The sequence below is a fragment of the Euwallacea fornicatus genome, chromosome 9 (genome assembly GCF_040115645.1).
Source record: "Euwallacea fornicatus isolate EFF26 chromosome 9, ASM4011564v1, whole genome shotgun sequence".
Classification (NCBI taxonomy): domain Eukaryota; kingdom Metazoa; phylum Arthropoda; class Insecta; order Coleoptera; family Curculionidae; genus Euwallacea; species Euwallacea fornicatus.
In genome coordinates this window covers 5,187,985-5,203,562 of record NC_089549.1, presented here as the reverse complement: position 1 = coordinate 5,203,562, position 15,578 = coordinate 5,187,985, and the positions used below count along the sequence as shown (strand labels likewise).

General features: G+C 34.2%; 1 protein-coding gene across 4 annotated transcripts in view; it reads right to left on the bottom strand.

The window, feature by feature from the left end:
* Nucleotides 1-15,578, bottom strand: part of Ldh (Lactate dehydrogenase) — a 52,462-nt gene that overhangs the window by 3,730 nt on the left and 33,154 nt on the right. The window contains exons 1-5 of one of the 4 annotated variants that reach the window (XM_066285968.1): nt 3,059-3,211; nt 1,688-1,834; nt 1,047-1,209; nt 688-990; nt 331-572 (exon numbers count right to left, since the gene is read on the bottom strand). In XM_066285968.1, coding sequence (XP_066142065.1) covers nt 331-572; nt 688-990; nt 1,047-1,209; nt 1,688-1,813 — 834 coding nt within the window. In that variant the 5' untranslated portion in view covers nt 1,814-1,834; nt 3,059-3,211. Of the gene's footprint in view, nt 1-330; nt 573-687; nt 991-1,046; nt 1,210-1,687; nt 1,835-2,512; nt 2,532-3,058; nt 3,212-15,578 lie in introns of those variants that run through there. The other 3 variants (XM_066285967.1, XM_066285969.1, XM_066285970.1) reach the window with 3 other exon arrangements.

The window sequence follows — 15,578 nt, the reverse complement described above, 5'->3', positions numbered from 1 at the left end:
AAAAATTCGATGTATCTAAAGTACATACGCAGTGTTGTATATACATATGTGGTAATATTTAACCATTTTGAAGTATCAACTAACTAAAGATATGTAAACTGAGCATTGTTACCATCACAAAATATCCACAAAATATGTACATTGTTCGTCCCAAAAATAAATAGGAAATATGTTTAAGGGAAAACCGATATTTTTCGCTTGTAGAGGTGCAAATAACCCTCAGCATTTGAACGAGGTGAACAAATTCTTCAATTTAATTTGGGGACGGACAAAACAGTTAAACACCTCATTCACAAGACCAAATTATACAAAGAAATGTATTCATCTTACCTTAACGTAGGTGGAAACAGCATGAACGTTGTTAGAATTCCTGAGAATACTGGAAGCTAGCGAAGCTACACTTAAACCGATTGCCCAGGAAGTGTAACCCTTTAATTTGATAACATCATATGCAGACATGATCACTTGCCGATGAATATCTTTCCAGTTTTCAGGGTCATTATCAGTTCCAATAGATGGATTGATTTCTCGCAGACGAACGCCCGCTACATTTACTCCTGACCAGATGGCGACTGAAACGTTTTATCATAAAATATAACTCGATAAGGGTGAGCCGACATATTGTGATAAATATTGCCAAATTGATGTTTTTTCAGAACAGCAGTGTTAAAAGTATATTTGAATTACCACTGGAGTCTCCGTGTTCGCCAATAATCCAACCGTGAACGCTGCTGGGCGCAACTCCCAATTTTTGAGAAATCAAGAACCTAAATCTGGACGTATCCAGATTCGTTCCGGATCCGATAACTCGATGTTTAGGCAAACCACTTAGTTTCCAGGCGACGTATGTCAAGATATCTACGGGATTGCTGACGACCAAAATAATTGTATCTGGTGAGTATTGGACCAGCTTAGGGACGATGTGTTTCAATACGTCTGTATTGCGTTGTACCAGATCCAAACGAGATTCGCCCTCTTTTTGCCTCACGCCTAAAATTACTCAGATATTGAGTTACATGGTAAAGATGAATTATAAGGAATATCACCAGCAGTAATGATGCAGAGTTTTGAACCAGCAGTGACAGCGTAGTCAGTATCAGCAATAATTTTTGCATTTTTCAAGAACAGAGCCCCGTGTTGTAAATCCAGCATCTCTCCTTTTAGCTTATCAGCCATAACGTCAACCAATACAACTTCGCTAGAAACTCCCTGAAAATCAAGAATCGAATATAAGGAAATAGGAAAAGAGGGAAACAGATGACTATTTTTGGTGTTGTTCGTCAATGTGAGAATTCAATAACTAATATACATTGAATTCAATAGTATTTTCTTTTATTCGACTCGAATTCAAGTTACGCCGGGTCAACTCGAATATATAGAATTAATTCAGATAGGGTGAATATTCGGCTCAAAATTGGTTAAGCTACTGAGAAAAAAATCCTAATTCAAGTTAACTCCGTTATGTAACCAACCTGAATATGGCTTGTGTTAAATCAACTCGAATTCAACAGATTAAATATTGTTCCTTTTTACAGTTTTAAGGGACGAAATTTATGATATTTGATTTGGCAGTAGTTTACTACTATCAAGACCAGAGGGGTATTAAAAGAAAGTTCGTCTGGATACGTGCGATATGCACAACAGTGCGAAAAAACTCCCATTTTATTCTGAAACTAGAGATGATTACCTGCGATAATATGCTAAATGCGCAGGCCATCCCAACTTGTCCAACTCCGACAACTGTTACTTTGTTGCCGGATTCTTCTGCTTGATGAGAGATCATGGAAAGGAGGGTTTCTTTTGTACTTGCCATGGCGACTTCTATATTTTATACCTGGAAAAAAGTATTAGTAGGTAATAGTTAACGATGTTAATTTTAATCAATTATTTATCAATTATTGGAAAAACAAATAACATTTATTTAGCCAGACTTCTGTCCATCTCGGATATTTCTGGAAAATCCAGCGTCGGGTTTAAGGCGTTTAAAAGCCGCGCGGGCTTTCCAGTTTGAACATGAACGATGCTGACTATCTACCCTTTGGAAGCAGATTTTGTGTGGTGAAACCGCGTGCAACAATTCTATAGTAGAACTTCTTTTGCTTACTGATTTCCACTTAAGGAAAGTTGTCACTTTTCCATACTGTGCAAGAACGTCTAAAAATTTTCATTTTTAATTATGGATGCACATCATGCATTGATCATTCGAGGTCGAATAGAGGACGGCGCATTGCCGAATTCAAGGCAGATAAATTGGGATCACCTCATCGCCTCAAAGATGTTATATAGCTTTTTTATTTTATAAATCGTCCAGCGCCAGCGGTCGAATAAAGGTCAACACATTGTTCAATAAAATGATACTATAACAGTATGGGACACGACAATGATGGCATGTAAGAAAATTTATGGGGTACGGGCGCCTACCATATAAAACCCAATGTACGATGGTTGGTATATTTATTATTTCATACATGTGTATAATATATAGTTATATTACTAATTAGATGGTACTTACTATTATTAGTACATCAAAAGATAGACTGTTACTTCCAAGGCTCACAGCCCATTATCAGGCCATGGACCTCAACATTACAAACTCTTGATGCATTAGCAACAGTGGCTCTAACCTATTAGTACCTCCATGAGAATTTTAATTTATATTACTGAAATGTTTTAGATAGGTACTACACTTAGCAATCTACCATTTCCACATGGAATACCTAGGTAGGCCCGTATGTATTTCGTATGTATTCACTCAGTTAGGTATTTATAAATGTTGCCGAAATGCACAACCATTACAAAATAGGGGGAATGGATATCGCAGGTAGGCAGGTGGGTAAGTAAGGACACCTTCTAAAGTTGGGTAGGTAAGTATTTGATTTTTTTTTTTTTAGATAGGAAATATCTGGTGAGATAAATGTAAAAACTTTCAGTTAACGTTAGAACTTATTTGAATGCTGGGACATATTTGGAAGCAATGGGATACCCTGGGGTCGGGAATACCCCTAACGACTTTAAGAACGTCGAAATTAAGCAGATTCGTCGGTTGTTCCAGACTTACTTTTTGTATGACTGACACTCAATTAGTAATGGTGAAAAACGCCGACTTTTCACACCTTCGACGTACCGGCAAACACGACAATAAACACAATTTTCGACACCCGGCACCTGGCCGAACCCCAACGATAACAAAACACTAACTGAACCAAGGTGACCTTAGCCAGCTAATATGACACAGAAGTGGTGAAAAGGCGCATGCTTCAGCTTTCATTAATTCATAGGTTGAAATCGCTGGATATTACGGGAATTCACGTATTTCGTCATTTTACAAGAAGTTACCGCATGTTTTGGGATTAACGCATTCGACATTTGAGGAGCATTTCGCACGGTTTCGTTATTGTATTTGCGGATTGTACGTTTGCTGTACGTATTAACATTTGCCCATTTGAAGTATGCCGATTTTTGCGTGCAAAGCGGTCGGTGGGCCAGTCGCACCATGGACATTCCGTTTTTTTTCTCTGCGTTTAAATGTTGAGGCGAAATTTTCATGATATTCGTGATGAAAAAGAATAATATAAAAAAAACCGCACATACAAAAAAAGGAAAGCTGGAAAAAAGATTTTTCCAGAAAAAAAAAGTTTTGTGTGGGCTTCGCACATCGGATAATTTTTGCATTTTTGCTAAAGATGGCTCTGAATAACCGTCATGGCTGAAAAGAATTCAATCGTTCAAGCAATCGTGAATCTTCGTTTGCAGTCGTGTCGAAGGTCTTTGGGCCACGCTAAAAACCATCGAACGGCAATTTCTGAATTGAACATAAAAAGTGCATTCGCTCGAAATTGCGCCGACAGCTCAGGAATGCGATATTCAACATTGTTGTGCAAAAATTTACTTTTTTCCTTTTATTTTATTTGAGAATAAAACTGCCCTCACAAGTAAGTGTGAAAAACTAACCGAGAATGACGTTCATTCTTCTCTAAAAGCACAAACGAGCGCCAATTAAAATGAACACCCCGTACACGATGTTTTTTTCGCCACTAAATTGCATAAAATCGCAATATATTTACCAAAATGAAGTACAAATTATATTTGGAAAAGTCTTGAATCATAACATCAACACTGACGCTTCGTTTGACGTTATTTGCCATAGAAACCATAACAAAACAACAATAGGGATGATGATATCGTGACCGATTAGCGGTATTTACAGGGTGCAACATATGGTCGTGGAGATATTTGACGAAATCATAAGACCCCCCATGGTCGAAAACGCATCCTTTCTTGATATACAGGATAGTACAGTTTTGCATTTTTCGTCTTCCTCACGTATGCTTCAGTTTTTAAAATTTAAAATAACACATTTTCTTTAAGACCCTCTACAACAAAATGTCAAACTCGTCGGTAGCCATATACGGAGTATTATGTTTGTTTTTTGCCACACACTATTGTGTGTTTTGCATTTGTTTGGAACGCCCTGTATAAATTCTTATACATAATTTAATGTGCCTCCTCGATTTTTTAGCGTTTATTTATAGTATACTATTGCTATAAATCAAAATCATAGCCGGCTTTCCAAAAAATATTTTAATGGATATAACTTATAGCGTTTCCGAGAAAATACCACATGTGGTACAGGGCCGAAAGACGAATTTAATGACGATTTTAAAAATACAAATATTCGATGCTGCGTCTATATGAAAATCAAAAGTTTAACAATTCATCTCCGAAAGTAAGGACTTAACGAGACAACCGGCAACACTGCTACAAAGTTCTCAAAAAAGGGTTTTAATAAAGTAAAACTTTCATAACTCTAACTGTAACGTTATAAGAGTTATTTGCAAAATACGAAAACCAATATCGTTTTTTTCCGAATATCTTCGGAATCATTCGGAACTTGATCGACATAAAAACAGATTAGTAATTTGCTTTAAGTTGTGCAACATTTTTCTAATTTAAGCAATTTTGTATCTACTACCCTTTCCGGGATCCCCGTGCTGTTCATTCTTTCCTGGTACAGACTATATTTGGGGCCCCCAATAATGGGACGTTTTAAAACCACAAGTGGAAAAAAATTGTTTTATTTATATGAATTGGAAGATACGAATTATATAAAGTACTCATTTCTTAATGACGCAATATTACGATATCGATAGTTAGTTTTGTGCAATACCACTCGAAGGTGAATATTCCGCGGTGACTAATGGGTAAATTATGAGTATACAGTATGAGTTGGAGATGTAGTATATTGAACTGGGTTATAACTAACTGGTCGTGCCTCGCAGCATGCACGCCACTCGTATAGGCCAAGTGATGTTAATGTAAACTGGTTCATACTGGCAGCGGTTTTACTGAGTTTTACTTACTGAAGGGAAGAATTCGGAATTTGTCACATTGACAGTACGGTTAAATGGTTTAGTGATCTGAACGGTTTGCAATGTGAAAAAAATAAAAAGCATACCTAAAAAAAATTTATAATATATATAAAGAATATAAAGTTTTATACGATCTTTTATCGTTTTACGAGTCCTAACTACTATATGTTGGGATAGGCTGCATTTTTTTAAATAATGTACATTTCCTGTGAAAAAATTTATTCAGTTAAGTTTAGATTTAAGGTACTTACAGGTGTGGACAAAAGTATGGAATGCTATGTAGTGTTGTTGTTTATAGGGACATCATCAGTTATTCAGTCCGATTGTGTGGTGAATTTTATACAAAATATGCCAAAGAAAAGGTATTTTTCGGAAGATTTTCAAAATTCAATAGTCTAAATGTCACGTGATGGCTATAACCAAAAAGACCTTGCAATGATGTTAAAAATCAGCCAAGGGACCATATCAGAAAATTTTTTTTTACACTTATAGGGATGTAAATGATGGTTCAAAATCTGGATGTCCAAGAAACGCGAATGCCACTACCGATCAATGGATTAAAACAAAAAAATTATCTGCAGATCCTGGCAAGTCACCCACGATTGTAAAGCAAGAAATCACTAACAAAAGCGACATCAATATAAACGATCGCATTGTACGTCGTCGGTTATGGGAAATGGGATTAGTAGGAAGGATTGAAGTGAAGAAACCCCTAATTTCTAAGAAGAACAGAAGAGCCAGAACTAAACTTGATCAGGAACATTTGTTTTGGCCACCTTCAAAGTGGAGTACCGTTCTTTTCAGTGATGAAATTAAATTTAATATTATTAATTCCAATGGGAAAAGTTACATTCGTCGACCTATGGGGATCAGGTTTGATTCTAACTATCAAAAACCAACAGTGAAGCGTGGTGGTGACAACATAACTGTATGGAGATGTTTTTCTCGATCCGGCGTTAGACCATCGGTCAAAATTGAGGAAATTATGGATCGGTTTCAATACAAAGCCATCCTTGAGATACATATGTTGGTATTTGCTGATGAAGAAGTGCCTTTACTTTGCCGTCTCCAGCAGTGCAACGACCCTAAACTCATCCCTTCAACTTTCTAATTTTAAAAACAAAAAAGTTATAAGGGCGACCGACCTTCTTGAATCACCCGGTATAGTAGTTAGGGTTCGTATTTGTAATATTAACCCATTAACCTATTGGATTTTTTTTACATAAACTTTATTTTCTCTTTGTCTTCTTCTTTAACGTTTTTATTACCCAAGAGAGAGAGAGAAAGAGAGAAGAGAATGTAAGTCCAAAAATTGTAGAAAATAATATACATTTTTACAGGATTTTAATAGAAAAACAACAGAATCCGCTTGTCTTTGACATGACTCTTAGATACCTCAACCCTCGTATCAATTGCGAAGTACCCGGTTATCCTCGGGTGAAAAAACCTCACAGTAGACGGTTAAGGGCACACGTAGTGCGTTGGCGTCAGTAACGCTCTACGTTTACGTACAGAAACGTAACCCATTTGCTATTTATTATCAAACGTCTACTTAACATATTCATTGATCCCAAACATGCCTCCGACATTTCAATGTTTGTGTGGGATATACATAAATCTTTCTATGTGTAAAAATAAATAATGTATCTTTTTAATTTGACACATATTAATTAGTAATTAAACAATGTTTATCATTCTGTCGCCTTTATGAGGCAATTATAATTAATTGTTTACACTACGTATCTAAGAATAAAAAACATATTTCAATATCTCTATTTTTCAATTTAAATAAACATATCAGTGTTATCGCGGGATTATTCCGCCAACGAAACTATTTGTTCCATTATCGTCTTATCTGCCTTAAGAGAAGTTGACATAACACCGCATACTTTTGTTACACATTAAAATGATTATTTTTTAAAAAATAATCTAACGGTAAAGAACTAAAAACGTTATACAGGACGTCTCTAAAAATTCTATAGAAAATTATACCATAGATTTCTGAGGCGAAAACATGTCGATTTATACCAATTTGCCTGAATTCGAACAGACGTAAACGTGAAGAAGAACGGACGTAAATGTGAAGATTCAAAAAAAAAAAGGAAAAAATCAATTATTTGGTTTGTAATGGTACTATCTAAACAACATGTCGTATCGGGGGGTTTTTAGGGGCGAGAAGTCAGAATTAGTTTACATTTCCCACGCACGTTGTAGAGGGCGTTGTCAGAGCTAGGTGAACTGTAGTTAAAGGGTCATAACTTAATTTATCACTTGGTATAAAATTTGTTTTTGACTAAATTTGTGATTTCCTACATGTTTTAAAAGTGTTTTGAAAACCGTTCAATTTTGGACTAAGGTAAGTTGGTTTAAATCGTCATGTTTTCGCCTTTGAGATCTATGGTAGCGGTTTGTACAGACCCTTCAGAGACACCCTGTATAACAATGAAAATAATTGCTTTTATGAAAGAAAATAACAACACAAATTAATGACCTTCTTGCATTAGTATAAATGTACTATTTTATTCGCATGCGTTATTTAATATTTCATGTGCCATTTTATGCTCATTTTATCTTATTTAATTGCAAATTTCACAAAAGTTTTTCGGGAAATATGTGCTAACATCGAACCCTTCTTTCTTTAGGTCGCGGCTGTGGACACAACGAGGTACCACCGTGACCGTTAAAACCGCATTGAACCCAACTTTTGAATGTAAGTAAACTGGAACCGTATATTGAACCAACCTCATGGTGCCGGTGCTAAACATTTAGACCCTAGTCCTATATGTGACGTCATTATTTTCAACTAAATGCAATTGGTCCTAGTTTATGTTCAAATTTATTATCATTGGTCCTGGTTTTTGTTAAATAAAAAATGCTTTAAAGTGCTGAATGGTCTATATAGGGCGTTGATTACGATATTTACTATCCACTATTTACTTTTTAACATCAGTTGTTCTATTCTACAGAAACATGTAAGAGTGAGACTGAAATTTTTGGCGATTTTGATTGGTCGAAACGTTTCAATAGCTAATTTCATTGGGCACAACCTTCATTCTCAGTCTTGCAAGTGTCTATAGAATCGGGCTCCTGATGTTGACAATAGATAAGACATGAACTTACCGAAAACGTGTTTCTGATTTTTCGACTCGAGATGGGAACATACTGGGTGTATTCGTTTTCACTGAGACACCGGTAATATGTGTCTTTATTGCATCGGGTTTCAAGGCACCCAGTACGATGAAGGTGTGTATTTATCGGAACTTCGGTCGTTCAGTTCGAAAATGAGTTCTGGCAGGAAGAAGGCATGGTTGTCTATATAGGGTGTCCGAAATTAATGAGGGCTACTATGGGGATCTTGGGAACGGTAAGAAATAGAGATTTGGTTAAACGAAAGAAAAGTTGTGTAATCAAAAACCTAAGAAAATAACGTTTAGAAATCTCCGTAATATATTTTGGTTTTTGAAATATTTTGGAAAAATTAAATTTTTTGATTTTACATATCATTTTGTTCTGGCGTTAATATTGGACCTATCCCAAAACCGATGGCACTTCGCCACAGCAACTTCTAATATCATTTAACGTGGCATTGTCGGTTTTTTAAACCGACGTTTCGTTTTTGCGGAACCATCATCAACTTCATTTTTTTAATGCAATCCGAATGTTCTGATGACACACTCTGCAAAACTCTTTTTATTTCGAATTCAACGATTTATTACTCTTTATGGATTAATTGCATTTTAGTCTTTTTTTCGGCCTCAATCAAAAACATTCTTATTACGGACCTGTACATAATTTTTTAATTTTTTAGAATAAGCAAATAGTCATATCAAAGGACAGTTCATGTCATTTAGGTGTTTATTTATTATCACTAAGTCTAAACCATGCTTTGCGCATGTGTTAATGGCTTTGTGAATGCGAAATGAATCTGATAATGGCGTAGTTAAATTTCCAGTAACATTGTTTTTTTAACACATTGGTTTGATGTTTAATGTGTTGTGTAATAATTAGTATTTTTTGTATTAAATACGTGTTTTATTGAAGAAAAGTTCAATATCGTGGCATGTTTCATTGGATTCAACCAAAGTTGTTCTGTTGCGGAGGGTATTTTTTCGCATAAATATACCGAAAGGAGACCGCCAAATTAAAGGATTTTGGATAAATTAGTGGCAAACCTTAAAGCATGCGGTTCTTTTATAAACTTGTAGTTTCTCGGCAAAACACCAGCAATGAGGAAACAAACATAATATTTTGTTTAGCTTTACATCGGACAAAACGTTGGTGCACCAAAATCAACGAAACATTGTATTATACAAAAATAAAAATTATATCCATTTACATATATACATAAGTATAGTATTTGTCAAGGAATTAGACCAAGTGATTTAAAACAACAGCGCTTCTTCTGTAAATGGTACATAAAAAAACGCCAGAAGAATATGAATTTATACAGGTGCAGGTGCGTAATAGGAAATTTTTTTAGTAAAACAGAAAAAAAGATTAAAATGCAATTAAACAGTAGTGTTATACATCGTTGAATTAGGAATAAAAAATGCTTTCAAAATCTAATATCACAACATCGAGCCTCTATTACAAAAAAAAATGAAGCTGATGAAGGTTTCGCAAAGACGAAACGTAGAATTAAAAAACTGACAATGCCACGTTAAAGCATAATAAAAGTTACTATGGAGAAGGTGCCATCGGTGTTTATACAGGGTGTTTCCTAACTACGTGTAAAAAATTTAAAGGCGTAATCCTCGACTGATTTTGAGTCAAAAATGTCTAATAAACATATGTCTGCAAATGTCTTGTTTCCAAGATACAGGGTGTTGAAATGTGACGAGAAAAAGAGATTTTATTTCCAAAATGACTCAATTTGGGTGTTTGAATTTTAGAAAAGACAATTACCATCAGCAAGGCCGTAAACAAAAACCATATTGGCCATTTCTTGATTAGTGTAATTAGGCATTTGAAAAATTTTCAAAACTGAGGTATAATCTGATTTTTGGGACACAGAACTAAATTCTTTCACTTTAGAGAGTAAAACACCAAAATAACACTGACTATCTTGTTTATAGTAGTGGAAGTAGCAAACAAAAACTAACAATAAACAAGTTAGTAAATACCACCAAACCTTTAGAAACCTTTAAAACCTTTTTCAACGTCTTTCAGTCAACACCCTGTATCTTGGAAACAAGGCATTTGCGGACATATGTTTATTAGACATTTTTGACTCAAAATCAGTCGAGGATTACGCCTTTAAATTTTTTACACGTAGTTAGGAAACACCCTGTATACAGTAGTCAACAAAAGTATTCATACACCTGTAACGCTGTTAAACAAAATGTAATAGCAATGTGACTAGTATATTCTAACATGATCTAAATACTTTTGTTCTAAACGTCAACATGTAAGCAACTAAACTATAATATTTTTTTAACTAAACCATATTGTTTACAAGTATTATTGCAAATTGTTTACAAACATGTCAAAATTAGCCAGCAAAAGTATTCATACATTTCCATCGGCACACAAAAACATGTCTGAGCCTGCCAGGGAGGCGATCGTACAGTGGATCACAAAAATATTCAGACACCTACTAGAATTCATTTATTATAGGATTTAATAGACTGTGTACTAAACGAGGAAGAAAAATTTAATTGCCAATAAATAGATTCAATCTTACATACTAATATTTAATAAATTCATAAACAAAAAAACATACAGTCACTCAAAAAAGTATCCGTACAGCCGAAAAAAATTCTGTAAACCGTAACTTTTGACTGATTTTGTTCAAATTTTGTATAATGAAAATTCAAACCGAAACTCAATTTGCGTAATTGAGCAACTTTTGAAAATTTAACTTTTAGAGTGCTTTCCAGCGTTTAAAAAAAACTCTGTTTTGAAAACTTCTTGTGCGGTGGAAATTTTTCAATGCGGTTTTAACATTCTTGTAGAGGGGATTTTTCTTCATATATCCTGAAAATTTGATCAAAATCGAACAACAAATAAGGGAGTTGCAGCCTTTCAAAAACGCCAAAGAGTAACGATTTTCGCGCAAAATGACGAAATTTTGACATTTTTGACGACTTTAAAAAGCTGCAACTCCCTTATTTGTGCTTCAACGGCATAATTCGATCTTCATTTTTATACTTCGATATTATGTCTCCTACCGAGCTTTTATTTAGATTTACCATAGCACCTATTTTTTGGTATGAATAACCTTTTTCATAATTTTTTTTTTTTTTTTTTTTTTTTTGCGAGGAGGTGGAAATCTTCTTAAGACACCTGACCTAGGGTTTCGTTGGGGCCAGGTAGTGTGGGATTCGAGCTTCCGGAATGGCCGAAGGCACCCGCCTACCCACTAAAACCACCTCCCCTCTTCCGCCCCGGAACCGCCGTTAAGCATTACTTCAGGGCAAACCTTTTTCATAATTGAAAATCCCTAACTGTCTAATTTCGAAACTAATGTCCTTATTTGCGATACGACCCATTTTTCAGATGATAATAAATTGCACTTCGATAGCATACTATATGGATGTGTACGAAAGTGATTCATGATATAAAAATGTATTAGATAATAGTAGAAAAACTATTGTCTTGCAAGCAGGTAAACAGCGTCCGAATATTTTTTTGATATTAAAAATATGCGATAATTTTCTAATTTCATAATTTTTTTTCGACTTCGATGGCTTTATTTGAAAATTAAGGTCATTTTGTGGTAGGAAAAATATCTTAGAAATTCATTATTGAATATTTTTTGTCTAATTCTTTCAAATATCCATTTAAAACGGTAAGTATAATTAATTAGATTTGCTGTCCGAATATTTTTGTGATCCACTGTATATACGGATATTTATTGCTAAATTATACAAGTAGGTAATAGCAACTAAATGTGCGTATTAGATCAGGAATCAAACTAAAAAATATTTTTTTTCAAAACTTAATGGGTCGAAAATTGGAAGAAACGACAATTGTTAGAAGAGAAATAATAATCAGGTTACATAAACAAAATAAATCATATCGAAAAATAGGACAAATAGTTAATTGGAGTTTTGCAACTGTTCAAAGCATTGTCAACAAGTTTAAAAATGAAAACTCCGTTGTTAAATGAATATGACGACCAATAAAAATGACTGTTAGAGAAGAGAGGAAAATTGTACGAAAAGTCCAAACAGAATTCAAGAATAAGTGCTACACATTTAGCTTCAAAGGTTAAAGAAATGCTTTCAAAAAAAGTAAGTGCCGATACTGTACGAAGGATAATAAAAAAAGGTAAATATTGTTCAAGAGTGACTAGAAAGAAACCTTTTATTAACGAAAAAAATAAACAGAAACGTCTACAGTGCGCAAAACAATATGTAAATATCGCACCAGATTTTTGGAATATTGTCTTATTTTGTGACGAAAACAAATTTAATATTCAGTAGTACAAAAAAATCTTCGAACAACTAGTTATCACAGAAATTTATGGAGTTTTAGAAGCAACATGAGCAAATTGTTATCGAAATATGCAACAACTTATAATAAGAAACATTTCTTACCCCATTAACAGCGATAATGAAGAAAATCGTCATAGAAATACCAATTTTAGGTAAACTTCTTAAAATTGTACATATTTTTACTCAAAAAATGTTTTTGTACCATTCAAAGATGCATTCAATAAACTTTTTTGTTGTGAAAAAATGGCGATAAAAAATTGAAATATCTATGAGGTCAACTTCGCAATAATATCAGTTACTAGGAAAACTTTAAATAGGACATCATGAGTCCGAAAAATCGTGAAATTCATGTCGATTTAAAGTAATCATACAGTTGTATTACGAGGGCTATTCAATCACTGAAGTAGCAAGCGTGGTGAAGAGAAGTAAGTCAACAATGTAATAACACAATCGAGTGCTATGGAAAACATGGTACGATAAAAACAAGATCAAGAACTGGACGCCTAAAAGGCTGTGAAAGCACAAGAGGAACGGTATATTGTACCTAAGATTAAGAAAAATTCAAAAGTAACCGCCATGCAAATCAATGAAAATAAGACGTAATTGATATAAAGTCAAATTCACCCGCAAAAAGTCCTTTATTTCAAAAACGAATAAAAAACGGTTTAAATATACTAAAAAGGATTTAAATAAAGAACAGTACTTTTGGAACATCATTTTTACTAATGAGAGTAATAATATACAATATTCAGGGGTCAGACAGCAAAGAGAAAGTATGGAAAAAACCTGAGCTTCAAATTAAAAACTTATTTTTAAGGGTCAAACATGGAGGCGGAAGCCTTATTTTGGTTTGGGGTTGTATATCGGCAAGAGGGGTGGAAACTCTGTGTTTTGTAAATAAAATAGTGGACAGCAAAGCGTATGCGAATATTTTAAAAACAAATCTTAAATTTAGTGCGGAAAAGTTGGGCCTTGGTAGGTCTTTTACTTTTATGCAAGACAATGATACAATACATTTCTCGAGTCTAACAAAAAAATGGCTGTTATATAACCTTAAGAGCACTATAGAGCCACCCCAATCGCCGGATCTAAATCCAATCGAGAATCTGTGGGAACGCTTAGAGCGAAAAATAAAATCACATATAATTAGTAATAAAAAAGACTTCAAAGAAGTATCATTAGAGGAATGGAATAAAACACTGTGTATGTTAACAATGAATTTAGTTAATTCTATGAATCGACGATTACATGCAGTGTTAAAGTCGAAAGGAAACCCAACGAAATGTTAAACGTTTATTGTTCGAATAATTTAGTTAATATCAGTTTGGTTATATGAAATCGTATAGAGACTTTTTGGAGTGAAAATTTGAACATAGCAAAGAAAAATTCGCTTAAAATTAAAATTTCTTTCACTAATTTCTTGATAATCGTTGTCGATGGACCAAGAAATATTCCTTTTGTTAAATTTTTCCATATTTTGCTAATAAAGTGGCTTTCTTGTCGCTAAACCTCTGTGTATTCCTATGATAAGTAACTGTACGGAAATTTTTTTGTACCAATGTATTTGGTTCAGATGGTCGACAGTTAATGTGACGAAAAAAAGAAGCTTTAAATCCCAAGAATCTGCGAGCAACACTAAAGGATGGAAGAAGTTCTTGCATGGTTTAGAGCTGAATGTCAGCCAATGGAGAGGGAAACTGAGTAATCATTCTAGGGATCATGAATAAAATGGTATATTGGTATGTTTTAAAAGACAATTTGAAACAAAGTGTTGAAAACTAAACATGCCTCGAATTTATTCTTTTTACCAAGACAATGACCCCAAACACTCGACCAAAATCGTTCAGGAACGGTTAGTACACAACATACCAAAAATTGTTAAGACTCCATCTCAATCGCCAAGCGTCAATCCCATAGAAAATTTATGGTATAAATAAGATAAATAAATTAGGAAACGTGAAATAAGCAACAAAAATTACTTAAAAAGAATTTTGCAAGAAGAATGGTAAAGATTGATGTTTCTTCAACACGAAACTTGGTCGAATCCATTCCTCGGCGCTTAACAGCTATCATTAAAGCTAAAGGCCATGCCACAAACTATTAATAATATATATTATATTTTTCTACTTAATTACATTATGTATGAGTACTTTTGCGGTCTAATTTTATGATATATTGGCAAACATTTTGCGGTAGTGCTTATAAACAATATGATTCAGTAAAGAAAATGGTAATTATACCGTAAACGGTTTTTGCTCCGATCGTTCTGATTTTTTAATATGTTATTCTAAAGGTCATTTTGAACAACTTTTCTAAAGGGACAAGGGCGCGCAAATGCCTCTTTCACACTTTTTTTTAGGTTGAACATTTTTCCAAATCCAACTGTCTCACGGGATCGTGGAGCGAATAGGGGTGCTGGGTGGGGTAAGGTAAGGTAAGATAAGGTAAGGTGAGGTAAGGTAAGGTAAGGTAAGGTAACACATTTCTATTTTTCATCCAAATAATCATTTTTAAATTTATCAATTAGACAACATTGCTTGATTCTCCCAGCATTCCCAGATATGGAAGAAAAAAGCCCCATTTTGTTGGATATCTAGCAGAATTTTTGTTTAAACGGTCATTTCCTTTATTAAGCGATATTCATTATTTCTCTATTAAAATTGCAAAGTTACATCCACCTCAGTAAGGAAATTTATTTCATTTAGTTCAGGTTAGTTCGGATCACCTCAGTAAAGGAAATTTATTTCATTTAGTTTCAATTCTTATCTAG